The sequence below is a fragment of the Rutidosis leptorrhynchoides genome, chromosome 2 (assembly GCF_046630445.1).
Source record: "Rutidosis leptorrhynchoides isolate AG116_Rl617_1_P2 chromosome 2, CSIRO_AGI_Rlap_v1, whole genome shotgun sequence".
Lineage (NCBI taxonomy): Eukaryota > Viridiplantae > Streptophyta > Magnoliopsida > Asterales > Asteraceae > Rutidosis > Rutidosis leptorrhynchoides.
Window position 1 is genome coordinate 480,177,360 of NC_092334.1, and position 17,979 is coordinate 480,195,338.

The following is a 17,979-nucleotide window of genomic DNA, read 5'->3' on the forward strand; positions in this document are numbered from 1 at the left end:
CGGTGAAGAGTGGATCAACTTGTTCCTCCACTTCCAGACGAGCCACATAAGAACGTATCTAGAAGCAAGGGACAAGGTGTTTGCTGTATCTGATCCAGTATTAAAAGAAGCTTATAATATAACACCTATTGACTTCACACCAAAATCAGAAGAAGATGACCACCACTACTGACTATGAGATATTTCCTCCAGACCTCAAAAAAAAAAAAAAAAAAAAAAAATGTGAATAGCTCCTTTTGGGTTTTAGCTCCACATGTCCAAATTACCACCATTTTTTCCGCGCCTGTTTAATAGCCACAAGCGCGTCAACACATGAAGATTGGTCATTAAATCATCCTTGAAAATTGCTTGGCGCTGATCCGGTGAAGAGTGGATCAACTTGTTCCTCCACTTCCAGACGAGCCACATAAGAACGTATCTAGAATCAAGGGACAAGGTGTTTGCTGTATCTGATCCAGTATTAAAAGAAGCCGAGCTAAAAGCATTATATACTCCATTCGGAATTGACCCAGGAAATTGCCATCATGACAGATATCTTCTCCAAATTGGTGCAACGAACTTGCAACTCACGAATAAATGATCTATGTCTTCTTGATGACTATCACAGAAAGGGCAGTTTGCTGTAACCAAACTCACCCCCCTCTTCACCAAATTCGATCTAGTTGGCAATTTATCCATTGCTAGCCGCCATATAAAGATGTTGATCTTCTTTGGGATCCACAAAATCCGATGATAGACAATCTTCACCCAACATTGAACTCCATACAGCATCCATTTCAGCGTGTCCATACCATAGTGGGTACAACTTGGGTCATGTTGTAAACTTGGCCGAGTAGATGCCCAACTCGCCCAACTCGGGGAGTTCTCGGTCAAATCGACCAACTCGACAACTAGGTCAAAAACTTGGAAATTCGGTCAAAAACTCGGCAAATTAGTCAAAGTCTATTCATATTTATATTACAACATACATATTTATATTTTAAAAAAAAAAAAAGTCAACGTAAGTCAACATCTTGGTGCTCCCCGAGTTTCCGAGAACTCCCCAAAATTTTGTGATCGAGTTTCGAGTCTCCAACCTTGGTCATGAGTCATGACTCATGCCCCTATGTACATGGCGCCAATTTAAACTAAGAAATGTGGATATGTGCAGTTCTTGCCGTTTTCTTGTATACATGTTCCATCAATGATAATGGCTAAAGCTAGAATAATGTGCATCACCAATTCACCATTATGTTTTTGCAAGGGGGAGTCGGATTGTTCGCCATTTCCGGTTTCTAAACTTGAGCAAATTTGAGCTGAGCTACACCACCATATCTACACTTTTTACAATACAAAAACATAAATGAGGTCAACATAGACAAAAACATGAATGTGTTTGTGAAATGTAAATTTGATATAAGAGACTTACACTATTATTAGGTGGAGTATTACACTAATAATCTTACTGATTTGATTAATTCTATAAGTGAAGTCTGAACAATAACTTTTCAATTCATAAGATATAAAATAAAATCTCAGTTAAACATATAGTTTCTTTATTGTGTATTTGTGTAATGTATTAAAATCAATAAACATACAATTATAGAATCTTAACTAGAAGCAGATGAAAACCTGATATGTAAGCGATTGGAGGCCTAATTTGAATGATAATCAAACTATATCAAATCCACGATTTAGGTCGGATCTATTGCGGGAACAAATCGAGTTCCAAAAATAAAGAGCGATGGCGGCAACGAGAACGCCGAGGATATCGGCAACGGCGTCTTTGACGGAAGCACCGGCTGAATTGAAGAAACCAAGTTCGTCGGCGAACTCTTTGGCGGCGCCGACGGTGAGTGAAAGAATGCAACCGATTGAGAGGCGGCGGCGGCGTAAGAGAGAGAATCGAGATGCGAAAAAAGAGAAAAGAAAGGTGAGGAAGAAACAGAGTAGAAAGTGTTGGAGTTTGTCGTTGGCTAACCAATCGTCTCCATTCTCCATTTCAGAACAACTAAAAACATGTTTTGACTTTTGATTAAGGCTCTAAACCTAGTTGACAAATCTCGATTTTGACAGTTTACGGAGGAGGTTATAAAAGTGACTTTAATTTAATATTTATACACTTTTTTGTTTAAAACTTAATGGACTTAATGATATAAAATTGAATAAGTCGTATTGTATTTGTTTTTAACTTAATAAAAATATAATGTATTAATAATTTAAGTCATGAAAATATGAATTCTCATATTTGTCCCTACTCTTTTAAAACTGCCAACATAACTGCCTATAACTTCCGTATGTACATGATTAAATTTGTAATTTTTATTATTCAGTCAGTATTCAGCACATAAAACAAACAACACCTATTTTTTTCATCACTTATTTCTCACAAACGTTATAAATTCATTCAGACAACAGAACTTAATAAAAATAAAAAACAAACGGAGCCTTACTGTTTTTCACACATTTATATAGTCTAATAAACCTCTAAAATGATAACATCATCATTAAGCTAAATTACCCTTCACTTTTCATAATGATGATGTCATAATTATATATTAATTTAATTAAAAAATAATACAAAATCTTTTATAAAAGGAAATATTAATTTTTCCTAAATTGTAATTTTATTTTTCTAAAAAAATTTCAAGGCGATTTATTATAATTAATAATTAATAATTATTAAAAATATAAATATAAATATTCAACTTTGAGCGAACTTTATGTTTGTAAAATCAACGACAAGTTTCTTAGTCGGAATCCGTGGTTCAACGGGACAATATAAATGACTTTAACATTTACATTCACTTAATACCTAAAACATATCATTAAACTGTTTCGTTTAAACAAATCCGTGTTTTCACAGGTCATTTCACTAGTATTTTAAAAAAATCATACTCCTTGCTAATTTCAATCAGAACTTTCTATTCATAATAACCTATTCTCGTTAGTTCAAAATTTCAAATACATAAATGACAGTTGAAATGTGACATTCTAAAGTAAAGTAGTATAGTGAGATGGAGGGAGTATTAGTGTGATAATTTAGATTATTTTTGACTTAAGTAGATGGTAGTTTATAGTTGCTCAATCGTAGCTTGTAGCTTGTAGATGTTTTTATTTGTAATGGCGATACCGACATCGAATGCTCTCAATTGTCACCCACACACGCGTTAGGAGGAAACTCAATTCGCGACGATGTTGGCGGTACCATCGAAGGTTAGGAAAACCCCTCAGAAACCTTCCCTAAATCGCATTAATGTTTGCAGTATTATCAAAAGTTGAAAACTCTCTGCTTAGAGTGAGAATCAAACCTGTGTTGATAGTACCCCAAGTTGGATCCCACCTCGTATTCCTCAAACCAAGCTTCGGTGGTAATTTTTTTGTATATATCAGGTGTTTGGCAGAGTAGTTTGAATTATTTAAATAAAATGAAAATTGACAAAAGCTAAGAGAATTTTAACGTTAGTTTCATTAGCTTTTTAATTTTTTTACCTCCATCTAAAAATTGTAAACTCTTTTAAACTAAATGGAGTTTTTATTTTATTTTATTTTATTATTATTATTATATGTGAACTTCTTATTAAATGCTGGAAACTAAAATCTTTTAATTTAAAAGCTTAAAAAAAATGCTAACCAAACATATGCTTAGTAAGTTAGTATCTTCCAAGTAAAAGAAACGAGAATGACGAACAAACGCAAAACGAAGTCGCTGGTTGTGATATGTGAAGGATGGTGGTGGTAACAATTGCTAGAGACGAATTTGGGGAGACCAAAAACACACGCAGGAGGCTGCGACGATGATGGTGATGAGGCGGTGACGGTGGAAAAGGGTGAGTGAAGATGAGAAGGGTGTAGAATGGAGGTGAACCCAACAATATGTTTAATGATGAAAATACCCTTTAATAATATAATAATGGTGTGAATAGTAAAATCATACTTTATATATATATATATATATATATATGGGTGAAGATCCATGGAGAACCAAAAGTAGTAGAGAACCCATGGAACTCATGCAGATTGAGTCAATCTGCTGCACATTGACGTTTTTTTTTTTTTTTTGCAATTTTTTTTTCTGTGCAGATTGACTTTTTTTTGTGCAGATTGAGTCAATCTGAGTGCAGATTGACGCTTTTTTGCAGTTCTTTTTTTTTTGCAGATTGATTTTTTTTCTGTGCAGATTGACCTTTTTTTGTGCAGATTGACTCAATCTGCGTTTTTTTTTTTTTGCAGTTTTTTTTTTTTTTGCAGCCTGACTTTTTTTTTTCTGTGCAGATTGACTGTTTTTTTTCAAATTTTTTTTCTTCATAGATTGAAGCTCAATCTCCACATAGATTGAAGTTCAATCTATGAGTTATATGAGTTCTCTACATACTCTAGTTCTCTAAAGATCCTTTCAATATATATATATATATATATATATATATATATATATATATATATATATATATATATATATATATAGTGGTAGGATCAAGAGGGAAGTATATCCAATCGGGGGGAAGCAAAAACTTTTTTTTTCTTCGTTTTTTGAAAAAACTTTGTTCACGAACATTATAGATGAGATGAAAATATGAACATTTAGTAGAGACACTTTGTGATAAATGTTTTTATTTTGGCGGGAAAACGCTCGAAGAAGTAATATATAACAATTATCGTGTTTTTCGAGCGTATGTTGAGGTTTTAGCTATTAGGGTTTAGATATTAGGGTTTATAGGGTTTAGATATTAGGGTTTGGAAATTTAGGGCTTAGGGTTTAGATTTAGGGTTTAGATTTAGAATTTAGATTGAGTTTTTAACACGAACGGTTTAGAGTTTAGGGTTTAGGGTTTGGTGTTTTGGGTTTATGGAATAAACTCAAAACACCAAACCCTAAACCCTAAACTTTAAATCGGGCTAAATTCTACTTCACAAAACATGAGGAAAAAAACGTTCATATTCTTCACGAACAATATTATCTTGAATGTTATTTTTGTCGATCGTTTTCCTGCCTAAATAATAACATTCATCACGAAGTGTCTCTTCTAAATGTTCATATTTTTGTGTGATCTTGATGCCGGGAAAAAAAATTCCAAATATAGGGGCAGGATCAATGGGGAAGTAACAAATCGGGGGGAAGCAAAATTTTTTTTTTTTTTCGTTTTTTTTGAATTTTTTTTTCCGGCATCAAGATCACACGAAAATATAAACATTTAGAAGAGACACTTTGTGATGAATGTTATTATTTAGGCGGGAAAACGATCGACAAAAATAACATTCAAGATAATATTGTTCGTGAAGAATATGAACGTTTTTTTTCTTCATGTTTTGTGAAGTAAAATTTAGCCCGATTTAGAGTTTAGGGTTTAGGGTTTGGTGTTTTGGGTTTATTCCATAAACACAAAACACCAAACCCTAAAAACCCTAAACCCTAAACTCTAAACCGTTCGTGTTAAAAAACTCAATCTAAATCCTAAATCTAAACCCTAAACCCTAAATTTCTAAACCCTAATATCTAAACTCTATAAACCCTAATATCTAAACCCCAATAGCTAAAACCTCAAAATACGCTCGAAAAACACGATAATTGTTATATATTACTTCTTTGAGCGTTTTCCCGCCAAAATAAAAACATTTATCACAAAGTGTCTCTACTAAATGTTCATATTTTCATCTTATCTATAATGTTCGTGAACAAAGTTTTTTCAAAAAACGAAAAAAAAAATAAAAGTTTTTGCTTCCCCCCGCTTCTCCCGAATGGTTACTTCCCTCTTGATCCTACCAATATATATATATATATATATATATATATATATATATATATATATATATATATATATATATATATATATATATATATATATATAATGCATAAAATCTTTAACGTCTTATGAACAAAACATGAAGTCAAAAGATCGATTATTATAAAATCTCTGAACTATCAAAGCATTTCCGGCCTAGCGATTTCAAAGAGTAACATTAGCCTTGAGTTTACGAGTTAAGTCTCGTCGTTGACAAAATGTGTGTGTTTGGCGTTCCATCTGAACTGTTCAAAATCGTTTTACGAAACATGAAGTCAGTAGAACAAAGCAAAGTGTCACCCCAACCAAATGCATAAGTGATGCTGCTTTCGGATTGTTTTTGCCGGACAAAATACCTGACAACGATCATTCAAGTTAGCATAAAGAGATCACTTTTGATTTTGTTTATAAAATCGATCTTGATCCAATAACATTAGAAGACTACTATAATAATTTCATTGCAAAATGCTCGAATTAAGGATAATTCAAGTATCATACATATTACCTTAACTACATACATAATTCAAAACACTAACAAATTCGGAGTATATTGTTTGCATCTCGAACCATACCAGAATAGTTGTCTGTCTTGACCAACTACCGAGTTTGAAATTTGCTACCAGTAGTCTGTAGAAGTCATGAAAAATTAACACAATATCCTTCTACATGTTACGTAGAGTCGGGAAGCATAAACATTAGTCATCTAAATCGCCAGTTCATATCTCTCATTGTTTCATCTTCCATCATTCTAATCGGAAAATAAAAAATTCATTCAAATGTATCTGCTGGTCCCACTTTTGCTTACAACGAGCCGCAAGAACTTGATTTCTGTTTACTTCTTATCACTAGACGAGCCTCCTTGCGTAGCACTCTGATTATCGACACAACGTGTTTCTTTCTTATTGGAAGCTTGTTTATTCGAGTGGTCTTCTTCAACTAAAGGTTTTTTTGTAAGCTGTGTTTTGTCACCTTCATGTTGCTCTGAAACTTTTGTGCTTCGTTGGTTTTTAGATTCTGTCACAATTTCCTTTACGGTTTTTTCCAAGTTTTCTAATCTCTCTTTGACTTCTAATAGTTGTGGATTTGACTTTAACACATCTTCTTCGGTTTCTTTAATCTTCTTGGCTTCTTCAATCTTCATCCTTTCCAACTCCTGAAGAAGATCATAAAATTTAAACACCAAAAATAATAAATAATTGTCAACAAGTGCAACAAATAAGTGGTTTCGTTACCGCATCCATTTTCTTCATTTCATGGCGCGCATATTGTGCAACCAAATAGACAGCTGATACAAGAAGAACGAGCCATTAGATGACATATTGTAGATATTTTTCACTTTTTGGAGTGAATATATACGTATATAAATAAAATAGAAATACCGAGTGAAGGCAGACAAACAAAGAAGAGCTGAACCAGATGAAAATCAAGCCTGGAGATTAGAACGGCTTATAAGCACACATTTAAATGTATACATTAATGTAATATAAAAACAGATTACCAATGATATTAATAGCAAAAGTGTTGCTGAACACTGTATATCGATAACAATTTTGATACATATTAACTACGGTTTATCCTTAAAAATAAATCATTTCAATTGTTTACTGGTCAGCGTTCTCGAGTCTTGCTTGCTATAGTCAGTAGTCTTACACGTGGCAATAAACCAAAAAACAACATGTTCACGGATGCATTAAACAGGTAAAGTTGCTACTTACTTTTGTCTTATACAATTGAATTCAGAATACTAATCAAATAGTCATATACAATTTAAACTAGACCATAAAAAAATGTAAAACAAAGGAAACATATTTTCAAAAAATGTATTCAGACTGTCATTCTAGTTTCCCAAAAATATGTCGCCGTGTTTTCCTTAGATTATGGGTTCAATACAAAACCATTCAAGATGCTTTTTGTTGTTTTATAAAGCTTATCAACTTTTTAAACAAAATTTAGAATTTCAAGTATGTTTACAGAATTTAAATTATTTCAATACTAACACCAATATATAATAAACTGATATATCGGACATAAGACATTAAAGGTACAGCTTGGGTGACTTTAGCCCCATTCAATTCTTCAGTAAATAAAATTTACTAAGTAACCCATTCGACGCGTTTGACATAAAAGTGCTCACCCAAGTTCGTTTTATTTACTAAACTTGAGTAGCCTCGAGATATATAATCCCTTTTATATTCTAAGAACAGTAGCTTTCCATGGAGACAGTCTTGAGGTGATTCTACAAGTTAAGTTTCGTGGTTCTAAATTTGCTGTTTTATTACTCAGAAACATGAGGGCGTCCAAGGTGGAACACTAAAATGGGTAATTTTTTTTTAAGTACATGATAAAATGTAGTTTATATTTAGTATATAAACTACATTATCACTGAAAACAAGCTATAAAGCCTATTCTTCACATTGCAAAAGGAAACTGAATAACCGAATGGCATTACATTATCATAAGGTTGATCATACTTTTAACCGTTTCAACCTGATTATTGCTAATTGCTAATATACAAAGTCCAAATTTAATTGCATAGTAGCTGTCTCAATAACACAATAACACAAGTTAATTCATAAGCGGCACACATATAAGAATGACTTTAGCACACACACAAAAACTAGATATTTAACATAGTCAGAGTTCATATATGATGAAATGCACGCCAGGTGTTCGATGTAATGCGTACCCGAATTTTTTCTGTTTAGGCGGAGTGGTAAAGAGGATCTTTGAAGCAGTCATGAAATCAAGCTTATCTAGGTCTCGATATGAGTCATAGTGACTTAATGATTCGTTATTCTTCTCTCCATTTGGTTCCATTTTCGGTTTGTTGTTGTTGTTGTTGTTATTGTTGGTGGTGGTAGAAAAACGTTTGCGTACACAAAGTCTGAATCTTTCAGACGTTCCGATGCTTATTCTTCTGCAAATCTTTCCCAACATCATTTTTAAACAACAAATTTTTTTTTTTTTTTTTTTTTTTTTTTTTTACATGACTGGCTTTAATTGTAATTTTGATTTTGATCATGAAAAAGTCAAAATACAAATGGCAAATCCAGACTGTCAACTGGAGTAACAAATGGTGGACTGAATCTTTGAGTATGGGCTATTTAGCCCACTTAAGGGAGCGAGTTCTAGACTAATTAGGCCTAATAACCGGCCCAAACGAGAGAGAAATTAAAATTAATTAAATTAAAATAAAACTTAATTTTAAAATTAGATGTGATAATTAGTTAATTAGACTGTGTCTTGCGCGTTTGGATGAGTAAAATCCCTACATTCCTAAATAGATAATTATATAATTATTATCCAGATAAGTAGATAACTATACAATTGTACTGTTATTTGGATAGGTAATCTGTTTATGGTTATATCTTAAATATCCATCTAAATTAAATAATTTAAATAGTTACCTTATCAAAAAGAAGTCTCTTCCGAAAAAATCTTCTCAATTATCGAATAATTAGAATCGTAATGTTGAAACTTTCCTTTTGTTGTTAAATACAAACTTATCAAGATGAACCTTACTACTAATTTATATTCAATTAATTACTAATAATTATCAATTACTCCATATATAAACATAATTAATAATTAATACAAATACAAATCCAAAATAAACAATCCTTGTACATCTTTAAGGTTGTTAAAAGATAAATATAACTATCTACTTTAAAATCGAGAGACTGGATAACGCCAAATCATACCAAAAATCTCTAATCTACAGTTATATATACCGTGATATCCATACCTAACTACTTCAACTTATGAAAGCGACGGGTTGTTAATTTCTACGTCAAATTACGGTAACAAACTATACATAAATCGTTACTTTTTCATAATTCTACGACGTCCACTATAAAGTTATCGATCACGTGTGTCACACTGATTTAGTTATTGCATTACCATAAATTGTTCATAAATTGTTCCGTCTAATCTTTGATTTTGAAACTCAAAGATGGTGGAAGGAGGTGTTATTAAGGCTGATAAAACAGAGTTCACAGAATGCTTCAGCACGATTTGGCGTACGCCTTATATTATGAGGCTTGCTATCAGTGCCGGAATTGGTGGTCTATTATTTGGTTATGACACTGGTAATATTTCTGTTAAATCTTTGTTTTGTTTTCTAGTTGTTGTGATTATTATAATTTATAATTTTCGTGGTTTATTGTGTTCACGTTGATTGATTTTAATGAAAATAGGTGTTATTTCGGGTGCTTTACTATACATTCGAGATGATTTTAAGGAAGTTCAAAAGCATACGTGGTTGCAGGTAAATAAAGAAAATTTTATTAACTGTCAGGGAGGTTATTTTTTACTTAGATTAATGCGGCTTAACCTGTTATGTGATCGTTTTTGACATGCTGCTAATATGGTTTACTGGTATTTGTTTGTAACTTGTTTGTTAGGTCATATACATTATTAGTTCATATAGAGTTTGTTTTGATATTCTTCTGGTTACAATGAAACTGGGCTATCTTGCACACTACTACTTTATTTATTCAAATTTTATTACGACTAAACCTGCTTAGGCCACTCCCTATCCGGGAGTGAAATGCCTCGTTTAACGGATGCCAACAGATAACAAAGGTAAGGAGCAATCCGTGAAATGGCTGTTGGTCCCATATTTTTTTTTTTATTATTGTACGTTGTGTTTGATTACTTGTACATATTATATATTATAGGTATATTTGTGGGTATTATTCAATATAATGAAAGATAACGAGAGTTTAGTTAAAGGAATGTTAAAGTTTTTTGTGATAATGTGGTGCTGATGTGAGGAGAGAAATTCTGTTTTGAAGAGTCTTAAGATAGGGAGTGGTCTTAGGCTAACCGGACATAGTGTTGAACAGGATCACTAATGTAGTAATACATGGTATCTACCTTTTGTTGTTATAGTGTGCTTGTTATTTTTGTTTAAGTACTATTTTGCTATGATCATGTTAATTATAAGTGTTCTTTGATAACTATTTGGGCTACATTATAATGTACTCCGTAGTAATTATCAGTTTTATATATTTTGATCCATTGCCCCCAACATCAGTTTTAGATATCTTGATACACCGATATTTTTTAGTTGATCTATGGCTAATATATGGTAAACATGCTTAAGAGTATTGTACTTTACAATGCATATTGGTAAGGCAAATAATTTCAATACAAAATATAAAATATGGTCTCTTATAATGGCTAAAAATTTCAATACATATATCTGGTTTTGTAAACTTTTTGAAAACAGCAAATAATTTTTTTTTGTTTTGCTGCTATAAATTCTTTCCAGACCGATAAGAAAAACAAGTATATATACCACTGTTTTCAAAATTTTGGGCCCTTTCGAAATTTTAGACCCTCTTCGATTGCACATGTTTTTTTTTTGAACAGCTGAAAATTATATATTATTACTAAACTAGCAAGGAGCTAGGAAAATTATAAGGGATTACATAGCCAAGTGTTCCACGTGGGAGCATGTTTACTTCTACTTTTTAACCAAGAGAAGGAAAACAATCTAACGAGATCAAAAAGATCCTCCTTTCTAATAAGATTAGAGGCAAAAAGAATGTCGTTTCGGGTTCTCCAAAGCAACCATAGAGTCGTTGAAATAATGCAAAGAACTTTGACACCCCTAGAGGTCATGTTAGCACTAAACTTCGATTGCACATGTTAGCACACCCTCTGCATATTGGTGATGTATTGCTAAACAATTGTGGTATACGAATCATCATCCTTTCCTTTGCAGAAACATGTGTTAGAGATTTTGTATGTTTAACTGTTAATGCATGTATCTTGTTAAAGAAAATCTTCTTGGGTATTTAAAGACTATGCTAATCAAATGAATAACTAATCTTAATACATAAGAGAAACAAAGTATACTAATACTCATACTGATATCAATACCGATCATACTCATACTAATACTAATACTAAAATTGATACTAATACTAACGCTATGCTTATTAATAGAAACTCAAAAAATGTAAATTGACTTTAAAAGTGTTTTGTGTATGCTGCTTGGTGATCACCAAGTGCTTGTCAAAACCATAAACTACTGTGAATGCATGAAAGTCTTTGAGAAAAACAGAAACTAGGAGACTCAAGTATAGTAGTAGGCATTTGCCAATCCTTTTTATAACTTTTTTAAGTTTGATTTGACATATTTTAAGTGTTGAAACATTGCTAATTCTCTGTTCAAACTTTAAGTTATACACCATTTTCCATTCACTTTCAGGAAACTATTGTTAGTATGGCTGTTGCTGGAGCTATTTTTGGTGCTGCAATTGGTGGATGGGTGAACGATAGATTTGGGAGGAAGAGATCAATCATGTCAGCCGATGTTGTTTTCTGCATTGGTGCAGTTGTAATGGCTCTTGCTCCAACTCCATGGGTTATAATAATCGGTCGACTTCTTGTTGGTTTTGGTGTTGGAATGGCTTCTATGACGGCACCTTTATACATATCCGAAGCTTCTCCTGCTAGAATTAGAGGTGCACTCGTTAGCACAAATGGTTTACTCATTACCGGCGGACAGTTTTTATCCTACCTTATTAATTTAGCATTTACTCGGGTATGTTCCTATGTTTTTGTCTAAGGAACTTTGTTATTTCTAAGTTTTTTTTTTTATCTAATAATAATGTTAATCTTTTAGACGCCCGGAACATGGCGTTGGATGCTTGGAGTTGCTGGTATTCCACCCTTGATTCAGTTTATCTTGATGTGGTTTCTTCCCGAGTCGCCTAGATGGCTTTATAGGCAGGTAAACTACGATGCAAACTGTTCTGCTTTTTAGTCCTAATACGCAAACTGTTCTGTTTTCTAGTCCTAATTTGCAAACGCCACTGTTCTGTTTTTAAGTCCTACAATTCAAACTGTTCTGTTTTTTAGTCCTTCTAATATGCACTGTTGTTTGTATACCGTCGCAACATTTCTGAAAACGGGTAAAGAAACGGAACGATTAAAACAACGGAAAAAACGGTCAACAGTGGTAAAAGCAGCTAAAAACCTTAAAAACGGCTGAGACGGATTTCAAACGTTGACTTTTTATATATATTTTATACATAAACATTATTTAAATTAAAGGCAAATATTTCAAATTAAACATAGATATTTGCCTTTAATTTTACATATTTATGTTTGAAATATTTAAGTCTGAAATATGTATATAAAAAGTCAACGTTAGTCAACATCCGTCTCGATCCCGTGTTCATCGTTGCGACGCTCCAAAATCCCGACCGTTTCGACCCCGCATCTCGTCTTTTACAACCTTGCTAATATGGAAATTGTTCTGTTTTTTTAGTCCTTCTAATATGCAAACTGTTCTGATTTTTAGTACTTCTACAATGCAAAATGTTCTTTTTTTTAGATAGGTGAACTATGATGCAAACTAGATATAAAACTGTTATGTTTTAAGTCCTACTAATGTTGTCCTTGAAGTGGAGTGTGTGAACTTTTAATCCTTATGTACAAGTTATCGACATTTTTTTATGAGTTTCTGATTAGTTTATATATGTTTTTATTACAGAACAAAGTGAAAGAAGCAAGAGATATCCTAGAAAAGATCTATCCAGAAGGAGAAGTTGAAAAAGAGATGAAAGCATTGCAAATATCTATTGAGGAAGAAAAGCAAGCGGAAGAAGATATGAAATATGGCATCTTCTCGAAAATTAAGCACGCATGGGGGAATAAGATGGTTCGTCGAGGACTTCATGCTGGTATCGCTGTCCAAGTTGCGCAACAATTTGTTGGAATCAACACCGTGTTGTACTACAGTCCCACTATTGTACAACTCGCGGGTTATGCTTCTAACAAAACGGCTTTAGCTTTATCATTGATCACGGCTGGTCTAAATGCCCTTGGTACTATCATTAGCATGTTGTTTGTCGATAGATGTGGGAGGCGTAGATTCATGATCGTTTCAATGTTTGGGATTATTAGTTGTCTAGTCATTTTATCTGTAATGTTCTTTCAAGCTTCGGTCCATGCTCCTGGATTAAGCATTATCGAGTCGAATCATTTTGGAGCCAACTCGACTTGTTTGGATTTCACTAGGGCTCAAAACCCGTCGTCGTGGAACTGCATGACTTGCTTGAAAGCCTCGTCTAGCTGCGGCTTTTGTGCCAATGGAGCAAACAAAGTAAGTTTCACTCACAATTTTTTTTTTCTTTTTCTTTTAATATGTGGCTCGTGTAGTTTTGCTAACTAAAGTTTAACTTTGATTACACAGTTTAATCCCGGGGCTTGTTTGGCTCTAGACGCGATAACACAAGGAAGTTGTAAAGCAGAACATCGTAGTTGGTACACTAAAGGTTGTCCAAGCAAGTATGGTATGTACGCTATCTTTTTTATGGCGTTGTACATTATCATGTACGCTCCCGGGATGGGAACTGTGCCATGGATTGTGAATTCGGAGATTTATCCGTTGAGATATCGGGGGTTTGGTGGTGGGGTAGCGGCTGTTGCTAACTGGACGTCAAATTTGATCGTGAGTCAAACTTTCTTAACCCTTACGGAAACATTAGGGACAGCCGGAACGTTTCTTTTATTTGCAGGGTTTTCGGTTTTGGGACTTATAGCGATATACTTTTTGGTACCGGAGACTAAAGGATTGCAGTTTGAGGAGGTAGAGAAGATGTTGGACAAAGGTTTTCGACCTGGGTTATGTTGCACTGAGGAACAAAATACCAAACCTGCCACCTGAAGTTATATGTTTTCATCGTACCTTATTTTAAACTGTCAATTGCTACTTATCAAATTATGGGTGTTACAGTTCTGTTTGTTAGGGGGCTCTAATTTTAGGGATTTTTGTTTCTTTATTTCCAATTCCTGGATTTTGGTTGATGAATTGGACATATGTTTCTTTTTAAATTTGTGTATATATTGTGTGGTTTACTTTGGTGTTTGGTTCATAAACATTTGATTTGATATTGGAACCTAATGTTACATATGTAGCTAACTTATGTAACCTAGTACTTTTGTCAAGCAATACAATGTATATATATTTTTTAAGAGACAAAATTAAGGTAAATCACATGTCATCATAGCATACTCAATTATTAATAAAGAACACTTAGTTCCACCTTGCCATGATTAACAACACATCTCTCCACTACAAATAATAATGATCCTCAATCTTACTTTTTGCTTAATAAACCTCATTAAGTTTGATTAATCTGTAATTTCTTTAATCAATTCAATATTTCGAAAAGATAATTTTAACATTAAAATTGGTTACTAATAAAGATTTCTCCGTTTAGACTATACATTAAATACGAGTCTGAGTTATTTCGTGAATGTTTCCTGACCATGTCTAAGACAGTATTGTTAGTCAATTTTGAACGTGAAATATCTTTAGCGGATATGCAAACAATACGCCATTTGTGATGGTTTGACCGTTTGATTTTATAATTAATTACGTTGTAGTCAGAGCCGTCTCAACAATTTGAAAGGACGTGAGCGAAAATAAGTATAGGCCCTTATACATATAAAAGAATTTAATTCAGACGAAAAGATGATACTAAAATATATCAATGCGAAAAAAAAAAATTCAAGACAGACGTACCAAAGTGTTTTTTTTCCCCCAAATATTTATCCTCTTTTGTTTAGTTTAATTGAATACTTCGAGAATATATATATTTAAATTTTTGAGCCCTACTAAATATTTGAGTCCTGTGCGGTTGTCCATCTTGCCCGTGGTCGAAGACGCCTCTAATTGTAGTATATTAATAAAAAAGTTTTCAAAAAGTAATTAAATTTTATAGTAAACTGTTGGAGTATGATACAAATTCAAAACGAGCGGAAGCATTTTTAAAACTTTACAAAATCATACTCTTCCACGGATCATTGTACAAAACTTTAGCAAACAAAACAAAATTAACGAAATTAAACAAGAGAAGATTAGAATACAACCTTTGTAGCCTTTTGAAGATCGAATCTGAAAAACCCAAAGAAGAGTTCCTCTAAACGGTAGACACCCAAAGTTCCAACCTTGTTTCAATCTATACCTTCTACTTAACGGATCTTTTCTTTTTCCTTATTTCCACCAAAACCGAACCCAATTATAGATCTCAAGTATTTTGGTTACTTGAAAAAGAGAGAGAAATATCATTTTGTATGTGTGTTTTTGTATCTCAAGTTTCTATATCTTTTCAATACCAAGATTTGGTATTATATAGAATTAAAATTGATACAATAATACATATAATACAAATATAAAGATTTTGAAAGATTTGCAAAATCAAATCTTTATATAAAATAAGATTTACAGCTCAAATTAAATCTTATTTATATCAAATCAAATCTTATATATTATATAAAATATGATTATAGTAAAAATCTTTATATAAAATAAGATTTATAAATCAAATCAAATCTTATTTATATCAAATCAAATCTTATATATTATATAAAATATGATTTGCAAAATCTAATCAAATCTCTACATATTTAGATTTGTAAGTATATGTACACACATAAAAAAAAAACTTACTTAATTTATTAAACCATTAACTAATGATTAATAAATTAATTTTCGATTAGAAGGTATATCAAACAATTTACGATTGGCCTTTGTGTGTGACCGAATAGGATAAATGGACTTTTATTATTTAATGTCATGGGCATATCTTCGGAATATATGTACCACGGTCAAACCACGATCGAACCATAGCCAACCCGAGAACATATTTTCAACAGACTCTCACTTGCACTGACATTAATAATATTGGCTAGTCTTAAAGACACACCATGTGTAACAACTAGTCTGCTACGTTACACTCCTATATTTTTATTTATATCAATCATCCTTTTGTTCTAGATATCTTTATGAACGTGTGATATTGCTCAATAACATCATATATATCTATCGCAATATCACTAAAAACGCTCTAGAATCGAAGATAATGAAGGTGATCTACAAGTGATAAGCCAAGATGCGCAAATTTGTATCGGAAGAATGATTTGCAAAGAGTTTTGATGATTTATGACATTGGTTGATCCCGATACGAGTTAGGGTCAAGATAGCACTCTAAAATGATAAAACAAGGCTTCCGATATGTTAGGGTTCGTCCAAATGAAGTATTATTGAAAAGAAAACGTAACAGTCAAAATTGGCACAACAGGACGCCGTCCTATAAGGTGGGACGACGTCCTGCCCTTTGTTCTGGGACGCCGTCTAGGGTTAACGGGACGCCGTCTAGCTCTGTTTAGTGGGACGCCGTTGTAATGACCCGCACTTTTTCGATCGTTCTATACTTATAAGATTAATATTTATATAAATTAAACCTTACCAACATGATAAGCAATCCAAATTGTTGAGACTTATGTTTTCGAAAAGAGTTTTACACAACGTTTGACCGTCTAGTTTGACCGATGATATCACGAACTGTACAATATATGATAATTATACGTTTGTGTATATATATGTATATATACATATTTAACATGATCTAAGAATGTTTTAATATCTTATTTTGTATTAATAACAATAAGTTATAAGTATATTTTGAAACTACTAACTTAAGTTTTCAAAACGATAACCATACGTAACGTTATTTGACATAAATACTTATAACATATAATGTTTATACATATATCGTATAAGTAATGTATTTAATCACTTTTAAAGACTTAAATACATAAAATCATATAAGTGTATTCACAAAAGATAGCTATATTTGAATCCTCATTCCATTTTTCACAAAATTTCTATACGTATACCTAGAGTATTTGTACTCGTATCATACCTAGCTTCTATACGTATTTACTATTGGTATATACACATCAAATCACCACCTAACCAGCCCTTGTTACTACCCTAGGTATAAGGTAATTGCTTTTGAATGATTGTAAGACTAATTACAAAAATACAAACTAAAATTTTGTCCATGTATCCTTATGAAACACGTTTTTATGTAGTATATATGTATCATCATTTTCATTCATTTTAACTTCAAATTTCTTAAGCTAAACACACACTCTTTCTTAACCTTTGAACTCCATAACAATCCAGCAAGAAACCTTAAAGATCTAGCCATAAAAACCTTACTTAAACACCATAAGAAAACCATACAAAAACACTTCAAGAAATCCTTCCAAGAACACAAACTTACTTCCAATCTTTCATCCACTTCCATCACCCTTTTGATTCTAGCTTCTTACTCCTCTTTTACAGCAATCTTGTCCAAGGAACTTGAGGTAGTAACTATGTTCATAACCTTATTCGATTCATATATAT

General features: G+C 32.5%; 3 protein-coding genes across 3 annotated transcripts; 1 reads left to right on the plus strand and 2 right to left on the minus strand.

Moving 5' to 3' along the window:
* Positions 1-301: 301 nt before the first annotated feature.
* On the minus strand, positions 302-1,980 carry LOC139889425 (uncharacterized). Its single transcript, XM_071872379.1, has 2 exons — positions 1,612-1,980; positions 302-1,314 (listed from the first exon to the last, which is right to left on the minus strand). Exon 1 carries the CDS (start codon positions 1,978-1,980, stop codon positions 1,651-1,653), a length of 330 nt encoding a protein of 109 aa, XP_071728480.1. The 3' UTR covers positions 302-1,314; positions 1,612-1,650.
* A 4,238-nt stretch (positions 1,981-6,218) lies between these two features.
* On the minus strand, positions 6,219-8,723 carry LOC139892631 (uncharacterized). The gene is made up of 4 exons (XM_071875739.1): positions 8,446-8,723; positions 7,139-7,188; positions 6,992-7,044; positions 6,219-6,912 (listed from the first exon to the last, which is right to left on the minus strand). Exons 1-4 carry the CDS (start codon positions 8,697-8,699, stop codon positions 6,592-6,594), a joined length of 678 nt encoding a protein of 225 aa, XP_071731840.1. The 5' UTR covers positions 8,700-8,723; the 3' UTR covers positions 6,219-6,591.
* A 920-nt stretch (positions 8,724-9,643) lies between these two features.
* On the plus strand, positions 9,644-14,452 carry LOC139892632 (inositol transporter 4-like). Its single transcript, XM_071875740.1, has 6 exons — positions 9,644-9,847; positions 9,956-10,026; positions 11,980-12,315; positions 12,397-12,504; positions 13,270-13,881; positions 13,972-14,452. The coding sequence occupies exons 1-6, from the start codon at positions 9,712-9,714 to the stop codon at positions 14,443-14,445; spliced, it is 1,737 nt and encodes a 578-aa protein (XP_071731841.1). The 5' UTR covers positions 9,644-9,711; the 3' UTR covers positions 14,446-14,452.
* The last annotated feature ends 3,527 nt before the right edge of the window (positions 14,453-17,979 follow it).